The sequence below is a fragment of the Ursus maritimus genome, unplaced genomic scaffold (assembly GCF_017311325.1).
Source record: "Ursus maritimus isolate PB19 unplaced genomic scaffold, ASM1731132v1 scaffold_25, whole genome shotgun sequence".
Taxonomy (NCBI): domain Eukaryota; kingdom Metazoa; phylum Chordata; class Mammalia; order Carnivora; family Ursidae; genus Ursus; species Ursus maritimus.
Window position 1 is genome coordinate 31,664,945 of NW_024425008.1, and position 12,895 is coordinate 31,677,839.

At 43.3% G+C, this 12,895-nt stretch overlaps 2 protein-coding genes across 7 annotated transcripts in view; one reads left to right on the forward strand and one right to left on the reverse strand.

Moving 5' to 3' along the window:
- Positions 1-2,829: 2,829 nt before the first annotated feature.
- PIGH (phosphatidylinositol glycan anchor biosynthesis class H) lies at positions 2,830-10,790 on the forward strand. 6 transcript variants are annotated; one of them, XM_040641746.1, is made up of 4 exons: positions 2,830-3,104; positions 6,879-7,088; positions 7,560-7,643; positions 8,975-10,790. In XM_040641746.1, the coding sequence occupies exons 1-4, from the start codon at positions 2,925-2,927 to the stop codon at positions 9,065-9,067; spliced, it is 567 nt and encodes a 188-aa protein (XP_040497680.1). In that variant the 5' UTR covers positions 2,830-2,924; the 3' UTR covers positions 9,068-10,790. The 6 variants fall into 6 exon arrangements, with proteins under 6 accessions (XP_040497680.1, XP_040497681.1, XP_040497683.1 ...); XM_040641747.1 differs by having other exon boundaries at positions 7,563-7,643; XM_040641749.1 differs by having other exon boundaries at positions 7,596-7,643.
- A 134-nt stretch (positions 10,791-10,924) lies between these two features.
- The window catches only part of PLEKHH1 (pleckstrin homology, MyTH4 and FERM domain containing H1), a 40,226-nt gene continuing 38,255 nt past the window's right edge, over positions 10,925-12,895 (reverse strand). Inside the window, exon 28 of the mRNA XM_040641752.1 lies at positions 10,925-12,058. Within this exon, the coding sequence (XP_040497686.1) occupies positions 11,897-12,058 (162 nt within the window). The 3' untranslated portion in view covers positions 10,925-11,896. The remainder of the gene's footprint in view (positions 12,059-12,895) is intronic.

Here is a 12,895-nt window from a genome sequence, read left to right on the forward strand (position 1 = left end):
CTCAAATATATTTTCTGTTTCTTGTAGCCAGTATTCTCTGGAAAATGTAGCAAAGACTGGCTAGTAGTTGTTCTTACCAAATCATTTCTCTCTCCCCTCTGGGCACACTGATAAACCATGTTTCCCAGCCTCCTTTGAAGTTTGGTATAGACAAGTCAATAACTTCTGGCCAGTGGAATGTGGGTGGAAGACTTGGCCATAAAACCCTCCTGGGCATGATCCTCCATTCTTGCCCTTCATCTGTTGGCCAGATACAGAGCATCCAATGGAGAGAAGCATGACGAGGTCCCGAGGGATCATGAAGCCACTATCTGGAAGAAGGCTGGGTCTCCAGATTACCTCTTTGCAGAAATTCTAAGTCATCTGACCACAAGCATCCAAGTGGAACAGAGAGGTAATAAATAAACACTTGTTGCGTTCAGTCTCTGAAATTGTGTTTTTGTTTTTAAAATAACAGCATCTCCTGACAAATACAGAGTACACATGTTTCTCGAGCTTCCTTTCTCTGCTTCTCTACAATGGAATTCATTAGAGTATTAGTTGTGACCCTACAAATAGATAGCAAACTTTCTTGGAGACACTTGCTAATTGGTAAGTCTAAGTTCTTTTCATCAATTTCCCTTCTTTGCTGATATATTTCACTGAACTTCTGAGGCTTTTCAATACTTTAAGATCCAACATTTAGAGCTAAAACAACCACTCCTTGCTGTTTTCATTTTAAAGCTTAATTTTCTTCTAGTAATCTCTACACCCTGTATGGGGCTTGAATTCACAACCCCAAGATCAAGGGTCACATACTCTTCTGACTGAGCCAGCCAGGTACCCCTCCCTTCTTGCTCTCTTTATTCGGTCATTGTCATGAAACTTATCACTTCATGTTCCAGATGGCATCTAGCTAAATGGCAAATACATAGGTTTCAATTTCTACTGAGGTGTCAAACTGCTGAACAGAGTTAAGATGACACTGTGATCAGACAGAGCAAAGGAGTTATAAGGATTTGGGGATTATATTACCACACTATTTATCCGTAATCATTTAATATTAAAAAAAAATAAGTACATTAGGTGCCTTTTCTTCTTTCTATGACCTCTAGTTGTGAACCTTCTGAACCCGCACAGGTTTTTAACCTTTTTTGTGCCACAGACCCTCTGTAAGTCTGGTAAACTTTATCACTATAATGTTCAAAATGAATACAATACATAGGATTTAAAAAACAACTGAATTAAAATACAGTTATCAAAATATTTTTAATATGTGTTGTATGTATCTCTTGACAGATCAGTAAGATATAGAAGTGGGTCTAATAATTACTGCAATTCTGAAGTAGTGATGAGTGGAAATGACATTTTGAGATAACAATTATTGTGTAATGAAAATATTTGTGGTTTCTATCAGAGTGACAAGTATTGCTAATACTAATTGGTTTTTTGCCTGCATTCATAACCAAAAAAAAAAAAAAAGGTTAAAATTCAATTAGAAGTTAATGAAACTAAATATAAATTTCTGATTTTATCCATGGAGTTCAGGTTAAGAACTCCAGGACTGGAGGTTTTCCCCAAACATCAACATTGCTTCTCTGAGTGGTAGAAGTATGGGTGGCTTAAATTTTTCTTCTTTTCTGTATTTTTCAAATTTTCCACAATAAGCAAACATCACTTTTATAATTTTGAAAGACATCACATGTTATTTACAGTATTGCTTGGTAAGATTCAGGGTATAGAAATAAAACTGGAAAAACAAAGCAATACTTGAAGAATATCCTTTAGGGGAAAAAAGGAAACAAAATCCTGGATGAAGACGGAAAAACGGAGCCTGACTTTCATCAGAGACTTAAGGCTGCTGAGACTCTTACAAACCATTTATCTTTACAGACAGAGGGATCAGTTCTTTAACACACGGTGTTGCCTCAGGGCTGAAGCATCATAACACTAACAGGCCACAAGCCACTCTTGAGCCACATCCAAAGTAAAAGAAGAAAAAAAAAAAGAACCCACAGGCCGCTATAACTCATGAGTTTAGCAATTTTATGATCCACACCTTCTGCATCTTCCTCTCTTGCTAAAGTCCTAGCCAGGACTCATCTGTCTACTGAACGCTCCGCGCAGCGGTTGGGAAGAGAACTCCCAGCCAGTGAAATCCAAACTTACCAGGCCCTACAAGACCCTCTAGGATCTGAGCCCACACCTACCTCCCCAGCTTCCATATGCATTTTCCTTTTGTCAGCCTCTTGATTCCTCCAGTAAGTCAACTTCGTTTCAGCCTCGAGGGCTTTGACTTTCCTGGTCCTCCAACCTGGCAAATTCCCCCTCCAGAGCTCTCCCAGACCGGTCTGGCTCCTCAACCGTGCAGCTCCAGTGTCCCGCTCAGAGAGACTTTCCTGACTGCCCTACCGCAAGTCCCCAAGCCACCCCTGCCCGTCATATTATTGCCAGCAGCACTCTCCGAAATTATTTCCATATTGTTTCTCTTACTGGGAAGGACGCTACTTGAAGGCAGAGACCTTCAATATTGGTCAGCGCTATATCCTCAGCACCTAAAACTACCTGGCCCAGGAACGAATGAATGGAGTGACTGGAATGAGTGTATACCTGTGGGCTGTCTCCTTGGGGCGTACTCTGGCTTTGAAATGGAAAACGGTTTGCCGAGGGAAAGCGCGTTAACAGCGGTTTTAATTGGCCGGCTGAGTTAGTGCCCTGCGAACGTCTGGAGTATTCAGACAAACGCAGAAAACTGGCCGAGCCAGGGAGCGGAAAACACAAGCCCGGAGACCCGGGCCACACTCTCGGCGCGGAACTGCGGCTGCGCAGAGTGTGCGGCGGGGCGGGGCCGACGCCGCTCCCCGGAAGTGGGTCCAGAGTCGGCGAGAGGACGCTGGAGAGCGGACTAGAGCGGCGCGGCCCGGCGGGGAGGGGGCGACCGGGCCATGGAGGACGAGCAAAGCTTCTCGGATATTTGCGGCGGCCGCCTGGCCCTGCAGCGACGCTACTACTCCTCGTCCTGCCGGGAGTTCTGCCTCAGCTGCCCTCGGCTGTCGTTGCGTTCGCTCACCGCTGTCACCTGCACGGTGTGGCTAGCGGCCTACGGACTCTTCACTCTCTGCGAGGTAATGGCCGGTCGGCCCCTTCCCGCAGTCCGAGTCGGGGGCTGGGGTTTGGAAGGGTCTTTTGGGGTCATACGGTCGAGCCCGGACCTCCAGTTGTTGGGTCGGAGGGCGGGAACTAGCTGGTTCCACCGCTGGACAGCTGTTTTCTTCACGTTTAGTGAAGTTTTTACACCTGTACTTTATCCCTGTCATGGGTGATGCTCTGCGGTTCCACCCAGCATACATTGAGTCCTTGCACAACAGCCTAAGGCTGTCACTTGCATGTGCTCCACGTAGTACCCGCTCACAGGAATTCAGTTCCAATAGAGAACTAGTAAGTGAATCGTACTCATCCATCACTTCCATTCCGCAGAGGAATCCCTGCTAACAGTACCTTATATAGTCTTACAGAAACTGCCTTTACCTCCACAATAGGAGCTTGATAGTTCTTCCGAATCTGTTTTTCAAGGGAATCTACCCCACACCCCACCCCTTCCCCAGCTTCAAGTACTTTATAAAGAATTGTGAAGTTTTGGAGATGAGTTGTTTCTGTGCTCACTTTCCAGACTCATTCCTATTTTCCGAGGCTCGGTTTTCACATGTCTAAAATGGAATTGCTGTCTGCCATCCTAGCTTCACAGTATTGTGAGGGTCACATGCAGTTGCTTTGTGACAGCCCTCAAATAAAAGGAGACATCCTAATTGTCCTTTTCAGGATGAGTTTAGTTTCATATGTAGTGCCCTGAATTGAATATATTATTCCAGGAGTGATTTGACCAGAGCTAGGGCTATTTATTTCTATAATTTGGATCTTGTTTTCATTAATGCATTCATTGGCTTTTTTACTATCAAAGCATGGTAATTTGGCATAGATATATGCAGAATTAAGACTGCCCTAATTTGTACTAAACTGTAACTAAAAGTTTGTTCAAAAGTCAGTTGAAATGGTTAAGTTGCCAGGACAGTCCTTCTGCCTCCGCCTAAAAAGATTTAATTTGTAATGTAGTTGAATTTTAATACTGGCCTGTGTTCTGGCCATGTGAGGAGGAGGGAACAGATACTTCTAAATTAAATGCCCCCGACTGCCAGCTGCTTTCCTGAATGCCTCACTTTAACTTTAGAAGAAAACTAAGGCTTAGAAACTTACCTAAAGTCACGAAGCAAGTGAACAGCATACTTGGGCTTCAAACTTGGGGCTGTTTGACTTTGAAACCCTTTCTTTTCCACTATACTGTCTCTTCCTTGGGGAGGGTTTGCTTAGGCAAAATTTGTAAATAGAAGTTTGTTTTTATGCCAGCTCCTTTTTGTACTGTCTCACATCCTGGTGTCCCCCTTACCTCCATCAAGCATCCACGACTCAATAACCTTATCTTCCTTAAACTCCACTGCAACACTTCTTAAGGCCTCTGTGTACCAAAGTTTCTTTGTCTTTTTAAAAAATATTTATTTGACAGAGAGCGCACACACAAGCAGGGGGAACTGCAGGCAGAGGGAGAGGGAGAAACAGACTCCCCGCCAAACAGGGAGTCAGATGTGGGGCTCGATCCCAGAACTCTGGGATCATGACCTGAGCTGAAGGCAGATGCTTAACCGACTGAGTCACCCAGGCGCCCTGTACCAAAGTTTCTTATCTTTGTGTTCAAAACTATTTGTCAGAGGGTAATGACTCTCAGGAGTGAGAAGAAATGAAGGAATTCATGAAAACATGTGGCGTAATTTCAGCCCAAATAAATACTGAATTGTTAGAATTTCAGACAGAAAAATGAAGTATAAAGCGTGCAGGTAGTAATGAAGTTTTGGGCAGGGATTACCTTATTAAAAGGCTGATATGGATGAAATCCCCTCACAGTTACTGTTCTTTATCCCTTCTTTCCTTCTGGTTTTTGAATTCATGGTTCTATTAAAATTGCAGGTTATTACCTTATTTATTCCAATCTGGAATGCTTTTCCCTCTTCCTTTTCTCAACTAAGTATATCTGTCAATAACCACCACCTCTTCTGTACCAATGAAATCCTTCTTCCTTGGAAGTCTTCATGGGATATCCTGTGTGCTTTGATGTCTCTTTCTTTCTCTCTCTTTTAATCCTTTCTTAGGCACTTATAGTCAGTTTCATAATATTCTCCAAAAATATTTTATATGTATTAACTTTGCCTCTTATACATCTGTAAGGACCAGGACTGAATTTTATTTCTCTCTATTCTTCCACAATGCTTATTCAGTTCAGACTATGAACCAGACACTGTACTAGATACTAGGCATTTAATTAACTCAAAGTAGATATTTCTGGATCATCAGAGACCCAGCACATAGATTTTTCCATTCTCCATTCATTAATCAACAAGTCAGCAAACTTTATCCTTAAAAGGCCAAAGAGTAAATATTTTAGGCTTTACAGGTCTCTGTCTCATAGTCTTCTGCTTCTTTTTCTTTCTTTTTAGAACAACTCTTTTAAAAGTGTAAAAACCATTCTTAGCTCAGGGTGGATCAGACAAAAATAGATCACAGGCCCAAACAGACTCTTGATCCAACACTTAACTGTGTGTTAGGTAGCAACAAAGTAGCCAGAGGTGGTCAGTAGTTAAAGCAGTAAAAACAGATTTTATTCAGAAGCTGTTGCAGTAGGAGAAAAGAGTGACCTCAGTGCAGATTTGGGCTCAATTCTGAATACAGCAAGGACAAGTGGGAATTTGTAGCCAGTGAGCACGATGGGGGTCAGTGGATGGAAAATGACTAAAGGGAAACAACAGGGGTAAAGGGGGATTCTGGCTAACTTGACTTGACATGATTCTTGCTAAAGGCAGGCCAGGGTGATCGGATGCCAAGGGTTCTCTCTAAACTGACTTAGCAAGATTCTAGATACAACTTGCTGGGCAATGCAGGCCCAACAAGGGTGGACACCAAGGATGAGGGTTTAGAAGAATGTGATTAGAGTTAGGTCAGTTTCATTTCAGCTACTCAGTCAACCTTAACACATCAGTTAAGTCACAGCCCAAAAGAACTAAAAGAGATCCAAATGATATGATCTTTATTATTTAACAAAAGGAGTCAGGAGGTAGGAGGGCTCTTGAGGGCATAAGAGGCACTTAAGGACCTTTTGATTCTTTTCATGTTACTGCTCTTCCACCGTTGGTGTACTCGTCCCCAGTCTGGCTTTCTACATGGTCTGACAGAGTAGTAGTAGTTCCATAGTAGTTCAGGCATCAAAACCTCAAGAGGAAGGGACCTTCTCTTCCTTAGATCTCTTCTTAAGATGAACTTCATTTTTCAGAGGCCCCTTCAGCAGACGTCCCCTCGCATCTCATTGACCAGAGTTGTATCATGTGTTCATTTTTAAACCAGTCATTGGCGGGAGAGGGAACCAATCATGATTCTCTCCAAGTTCTATTAGGGAGGGGTGGCTGTTGAGTACTATCTGCCTCACTGTGCTAAGCATTTTATTATTGTACTGTCTGATTTTGCACTGTATATTCTGCTGATGGAGCGTGAGCAGAAAAGGTCTGAGTCCTTAAGTTTCAGTTTTGGAAGAAAAACCTGAGCGGTGTGATGGTACATACTGTTTTGATGACGGAGGTTCTCCTCCCACACCTATGCATTTCATCATATGCTTTCAGGGCACTACAGAGCTGAAATAAGAGTGATTTCCTCTTCCTCCATGCATGTTCCTCCCATCTTTTCAACTCACGGTAGAACACAGGCTTTTTTCCGCATTGCCTCGAGTGGACCAGTTAAACAGCAGAGATCTGTGCAGAGAACCATTTGGTAATCTTATCGCCTGTGTCTGGCTCTCTCTTCAGAACAGCATGATCCTCTCTGCTGCCATCTTCATCACCCTCTTAGGCCTGCTTGGTTACCTCCATTTTGTCAAGATTGATCAGGAGACTCTGTTAATCATTGACTCCCTTGGTATCCAGATGACTTCATCCTATGCCTCGGGCAAAGAATGCACTACCTTCATAGAGATGGGCAAGGTGAAGGATGTGGTCATCAATGAGGCTGTTTACATGGTAAGTAGTTAAGGAGTAAGTATTAACAGGTTTCTCTGCAGGAGGCAGCCCACGGCCTTTGCCTGGATCTAAACTCAGTCTTAATACCTTGATGTCACAGAATTAAACTTGAAGACTCTGTTCCAGTATTGTAGTGTTTCCTCTTTGGCTGGCATGTCCATAAACCATGAAAGTGAAACTTTTATTGGAAAGATATTCCTTTATTTTTATAGAGATATAGCAAGTTTTCATAGATAGTAAGTCAGCATTTTCAACTTTACTTTTTAGCCCAGCGTCAGAATCGTTGCTGCTGCTGTTTTGTCGTTTTTCATTTAAAAAATGAAAATATACTTTTCCTTCACTTCAAAAGCAATCAAGTGTTCTACTACTTAGAGATAACCATTTATAAAAAGTTTTTAGCCTCCCCTTGAAGAAAAAGAAAACAAAATGCGTTTCACTTAGCTCTCTGCTATTTGGTTCATTTTCTTACAGCAGAAGGTGATTTACTACCTCTGCATTTTATTGAAGGATCCAGTGGAGCCAGATGGGATATCCCAAGTAGTACCTGTCTTCCAGGTGAGCTCACAACAGTTGTCTAAAGTTTCTCCAAAAAATCTGTTACGTTTCCCCGTTCTCCGCATATCCACTGCTACTTATGTTCAGTAGGAATGTAAACTCTTGTCAAGAGTATTTGAGGGCATCTGACAGCTATTTTTAGTGAGACTTAGGATTTTAGTTATTTCAAAAGTTTCTTTCTCAAGCAAATACAGGCTCTCAGAAATATTACAAATTTATCAAAATTTTAGAGAAAAAAATAGCAATTTCTGCCTGTAAATCACCTTTCATCGACTTTGTTAGTCTGCCAGTAGATGATTTTACATTGATGTCCTTGATCTACACATACTGTTATATCCAGTTTATGTCTTGTTTTTTAAATCCAATATACATATTTTTGTGCCTCTACAGAGGCCATTATACTTATTATTTTAAATAGTTATATTATCATGTTGAGTATCAGTATCAGTTATTTAGCCACTCTACTGCTAGCTTTTGAAATCATCCCCAGGTTATTTTTTGTCTTGCTCTTAAAAAGGTACACAAACAGGATTAAAAGTATATAAGTATTTATGTATATAGTTAACTCTGCCTTGCTGTCCTTTTCCTTACAAAGGATTTAAGGCCGCTAAGCTAAAATTCTTTTGCATTACAGTTCAAAATTATTTTATTAAAGCTTATGAACAGTTTCATAGATTTTTACAGTTTGAGATTTGGCTCCAGAGATTGGACAACTTTACCATACTTTTGGGAATTTGTATTTGTTTTTCTACGGTCTTGGCTAACTGTGGGTTTACTTATTTGTTTCCTTTAGTATACAGGTAAAGGAATTTAAAGTTATTAAATTGCTTCTTAAAGATTTTTCATGTTTCCTTGAATAACCTATCTGTGTTTCTTCTTGTCTTAAACTATCCATCTCCTCCTCTATTAGTCAAGTAGAATCTAGGTATTGATTATGTATTTGTAACAACTTATATATTTTGGATAATGAACTTTTATTAAATATGCCTTCCACATGTATTTTTCCCATTCTGTGACTTTTCTTTTAATTTTGGTTGTATCACATTTCATTGTACAAAACACTTTTCAGTATTTACATATTAAATTGCCCTTCTTGTCCTTGCAGACTTTCACAGCTTGTGACATTTCCGAGAAGGTCTGTCTTTTGTTATCCTCTTGCTTTCTTAGCCACTTAGGTGCTGTGTGGCCTGAACTTCTGCCTCTCTGAGCTCACACCTGAGCCATTTAGACCCCCTGCTGTGGGGAGAGATTGAGGTTGCACGTGGATGCAGCACTGCTAAGCTCTCTCTTACATTCGTCTTGACTCTGCATTTCTTCCCTTTGGAATTCAGAGTGCCAAGCCCCGTCTGGACTGCTTGATTGAAGTGTACAGGAGCTGCCAGGAGATCCTGGCACACCAGAAAGCCACATCACCAAGTCCATGAGTCCCGGCATTTCAGAAGGCCCATATTGTCTTCCATGGGAGACGACTCCTAAGCCGTAGTGGCTGGCTTGTTTTCTGTGTTCTAAACCATCAGGTGGACACGGCCCTAGGAACCAGTATGGATGCAGTGGATCTCAGAGCCTTAGAGCAGGTGACTGGACACCTAACTCATTGTGTGATGTTGAGCAAAGTATTTATGTCTATTTTAGTGACCCCCTTGTAAGGTTCTGCCTACTTTATCAATTGAGGGGAGACCTTAAGAAGCGAAATGTCAAAAGTAACGTTGACAGAGAGCGCTTTGTGAAATTCCTAAGCACATTCAGGTTTACATTTTGTAGAGATTTGTGGCGCAAGACGATGGGAAGCTGATATCAGGTCTTTTTTTTTTTTTTTTTTTTTTTAAAGATTTTATTTATTTATTTGACAGAGATAGAGACAGCCAGCGAGAGAGGGAACACAAGCAGGGGGAGTGGGAGAGGAAGAAGCAGGCTCATAGCGGAGGAGCCTGATGTGGGGCTCGATCCCAGAACGCCGGGATCACGCCCTGAGCCGAAGGCAGACGCTTTAACCGCTGTGCCACCCAGGCGCCCCTGATATCAGGTCTTTTAAGAAACATAGTTTCCAATTACACAGTACGCCTGAAATAAAAGTCAAGCCCTTCAGGTACTGGTGAGTAGGAAGAAATGTCCTACAAAAGCCTAGCCTCTGTCCACCTAGCTCCTGTGTTCTGTACAGGGTTAATTTATAATGACTGTCTTAATAAACCAATCTCCTTCCAAAACATACACAGTAATTGCCTGGTTCACAGACAGCTGCTTTTTATTGACAACAGGAACATGGCATTTCAGTCATGGATGTCAAGCACATTAATACTCTGTTACTCAGCATTGTCTATGGTTTCAAAAACGTCTTTTGCCAAGAGGGGTGACACCAAAGGCCAGACAGAAATTTGACTTTGGCTTCCAGACATGTTAAAGAAGGATAAACACACCAACTGTAGAAGCCTTTGATTATACGGCAGTTTCTTCTGTGTAAAATTAATAACCTATGGGAAGATTCCTGAAGGTGCTGGGAAAGAGATACGGTGGGGGAAATAGCTTGACCCCCAAGTTCAGTGTGAACACAGCTCCATTCTTGCTTGCTTTTTCCTTGGGATCCTAATTTTTTTTTTTAACTCCAGGCAGATAATATTGTCCTTCTGGGCCTTAGAGACACTCAGGGTATTACAAACTAGAGGTGTAATTCTTGCCTCTTACACCAGCCCAGGAGGGGTTATTCGGAGCCTGTGGTACATGTGATGTTTGACTTGTTCGAGGCAGAAATGTCTCAGCTAGTTCCCAGATCCTGGGGGAAAGGCAGCAACAGAAATGGGAGATGGCTGTAAAATTTCCAGCCTTGCAAAGTCAAGTTCATTTAAGAGCAGACACTCTCATGTGCTGCTGCTTTTTTTTTTTTTTTTTTAATCATGCTTGTCAGTTTAAAGGATGAGAGAGGGGAAGCCTACAGCAGGTGAGGTGTTCAGATAAACTAGTTCCAGCCTTGACGTTTTTGCAGTGTGGAACACACACACACACACACACACACACACACACACACACACTTTGTTGAAGTCAAAGGCTTGGTTCTTAGATGCTACTGCTAAACCCATAGAGTTTTCAGCACTTTATTGACAAATGCTCAGACTGCCTTAGAGCTATGAAATAAAACTGAGTTTCTCCAATGCTGGAAAATCAGAGTATGAATGAACTCTTTCGTCTTTTTGTTTTCTGTTAGGGGAGGGTGGAGACAAAGATCATCTCTGCACTCTAACATAAGATCTCAGTCGGGGATGGGAGGATATTTGTATCACCAGGATGCTCTTAGCTTCTGTGCCTTCTGCCCTCGGACTAATTCCCAGTGGAAGTTCACCAGAAGTCTTGAGGAGCAAAGCCAAGCCCACAAGCCCGGATTCTGTTTCTGACTCATCTTTGGTGGCCACACAAAGCAGCAAAAACCAGTGCATTTGCTTGGTCTTTCAAAGAACAAGGAAACAAGTGACGACCACCCCATCCTACAGTAGGAAGCACAGCCTTCACTGAGCCTTGTCTAGTCATTAAAACGAGCCAGGGAGAGGTCACATTGGACTTACCCCCTGCCCTTGCTTGTACCCAGTTGGGCTGACAGTCCAGTGTGAGGGAGAACAGCTTCAGTCTCAGCAGGGATAGTGCCTTTGCCTTGTCCTGCAAAGACAGGAGCTGCTGCCCCAAATGCCTACTCATTTGCAGTGGGGAAAGGAAAAGGTGAGTCTATTCCTTTTTCTCCAGCCCTGCCAATACCTTTCCCATCTGGGAACGGAAGTCCAGTTTTAGTGAGTTCTAGGTTTTTGTCACAGGTGAATTGGAAATTTTAGTCCTATCTTATTCAGGGATGTTGGGAAAATTTCAAGTATAAATCCCCACATAAGGACCATGTACAATATAAAAGATACTAGCCTTCCCGAGCTTACCAGTGCAGAAAGCCTTGACTTACAGCACCGATGCCCTCAGTAACCAGTAACAGTAGACCATCCCAGTCTGTGTCTAGAATCAAGCAGCATCCAGAGTTCAGTATTCTGGTGAAAAAAGTTGTTTCTATACTGGGTCTGGATTTTTAAAAGTTGGGCCCTGAAACATAAGGCACTTAGAGTAAAGGCTTCATGGACACTGAACTACACATTTCGTAGAACAAACAGGGTGAGACTGGGGGAGGGCTGTCAGGCCCATCACAGTAGTATCATACCCCAGGATACAGATCTCTAATCCCAGAGGCACCAGGTGGTGGGGGCGGGGGTGGGAAGAGGTAGGAGAAATATTCACAGCAACGTTGGCCCTCTGGCAGCACACGGAACAGAAGCAAAGAACTGCTGTCTGTCCAGTTCCCATAGCTGGTGGGCAGCAGGCAGGTTGGTGGGGGGGTTCACAGTTGTGGAGCAGTGGTTCATGTAGCTGGCCATGATGAACGTTGCCTCTGCAATCTTGAGACAACAGAAACAAAGGAATTGAACTGGCCTTGGCTTGAATCCTGGCTTTCTCACATGCTAGCTGCTATACTGGGTGCACAACCTTCCTGGGCTTCAGTTTCTTATCTCTTAAAAATACCTGGGAGAAAACGTCAAAAGGGATCATTTCTGTGAGGTTCAGAGGCCCAGTGAAATGGGTGCCTGTTGGTCTGAAGGGCCACTGACGCACCGTAACCTCCTGAGAACGGGAGAGGTGATATTCTGCTCTGCTCGTCTCCAAGCCAGGGAAGTGGGCCTCCCTGGAGGAAGTGTCTGTATATCCTCTCCTTTGGCAAAGGTGGTATTAAAAGGTGGAGGTTGGGGAAACTCCAGTTTTAGGATTAAAACAACAGGGTTTCCACTTACTCTCAGAAGGGAGTCAGGAACTATAAATCAGAACTTGGGTTTTGGAGTCTTTGTAATTGTTTTTTTCGCTAGTCTGTTTCTCCTGCACTGAGCAGGATACAAAGCTCTTAAAGCAGAAGAGGTCTCTGGGATGGACTTTTAAGACCATAAGAAAGGGGGAGCACGTGCAGACTGTCCCACTTGGGGACTAGGGTTGGCAGAAGCCAGGAGAGGGTGAAAGCACGCGGAGGAGGGAGCTGGCTGCCCTGGCCCCTGGGTCTGCTGCAAGAGGAGCAAGTGGGCACCCGCCTCCAGCCTGTGAGGCGCTGGGCTGTGAGGGCTGAAAGCACCATGTGGAGAGCACGGGAGCAGCTGGACCAGGGTGCGTGCCCTCTCGGCCAGCCCCTCACCCACCAGCTCGGCAGTGACTACTGAGCTGCAACCCCACCTGAACCCTTTGGAGGACTG

Bases quoted from the DNA above. Each gene is read 5' to 3' on its own strand.
- PIGH (XM_040641746.1), top strand. From the start codon at position 2,925: ATGGAGGACGAGCAAAGCTTCTCGGATATTTGCGGCGGCCGCCTGGCC. The intron at 3,105-6,878 runs GTAATGGCCGGT...CTCTCTCTTCAG, and splicing joins GACTCTTCACTCTCTGCGAG to AACAGCATGATCCTCTCTGC. The intron at 7,644-8,974 runs GTGAGCTCACAA...TTTGGAATTCAG, and splicing joins AAGTAGTACCTGTCTTCCAG to AGTGCCAAGCCCCGTCTGGA.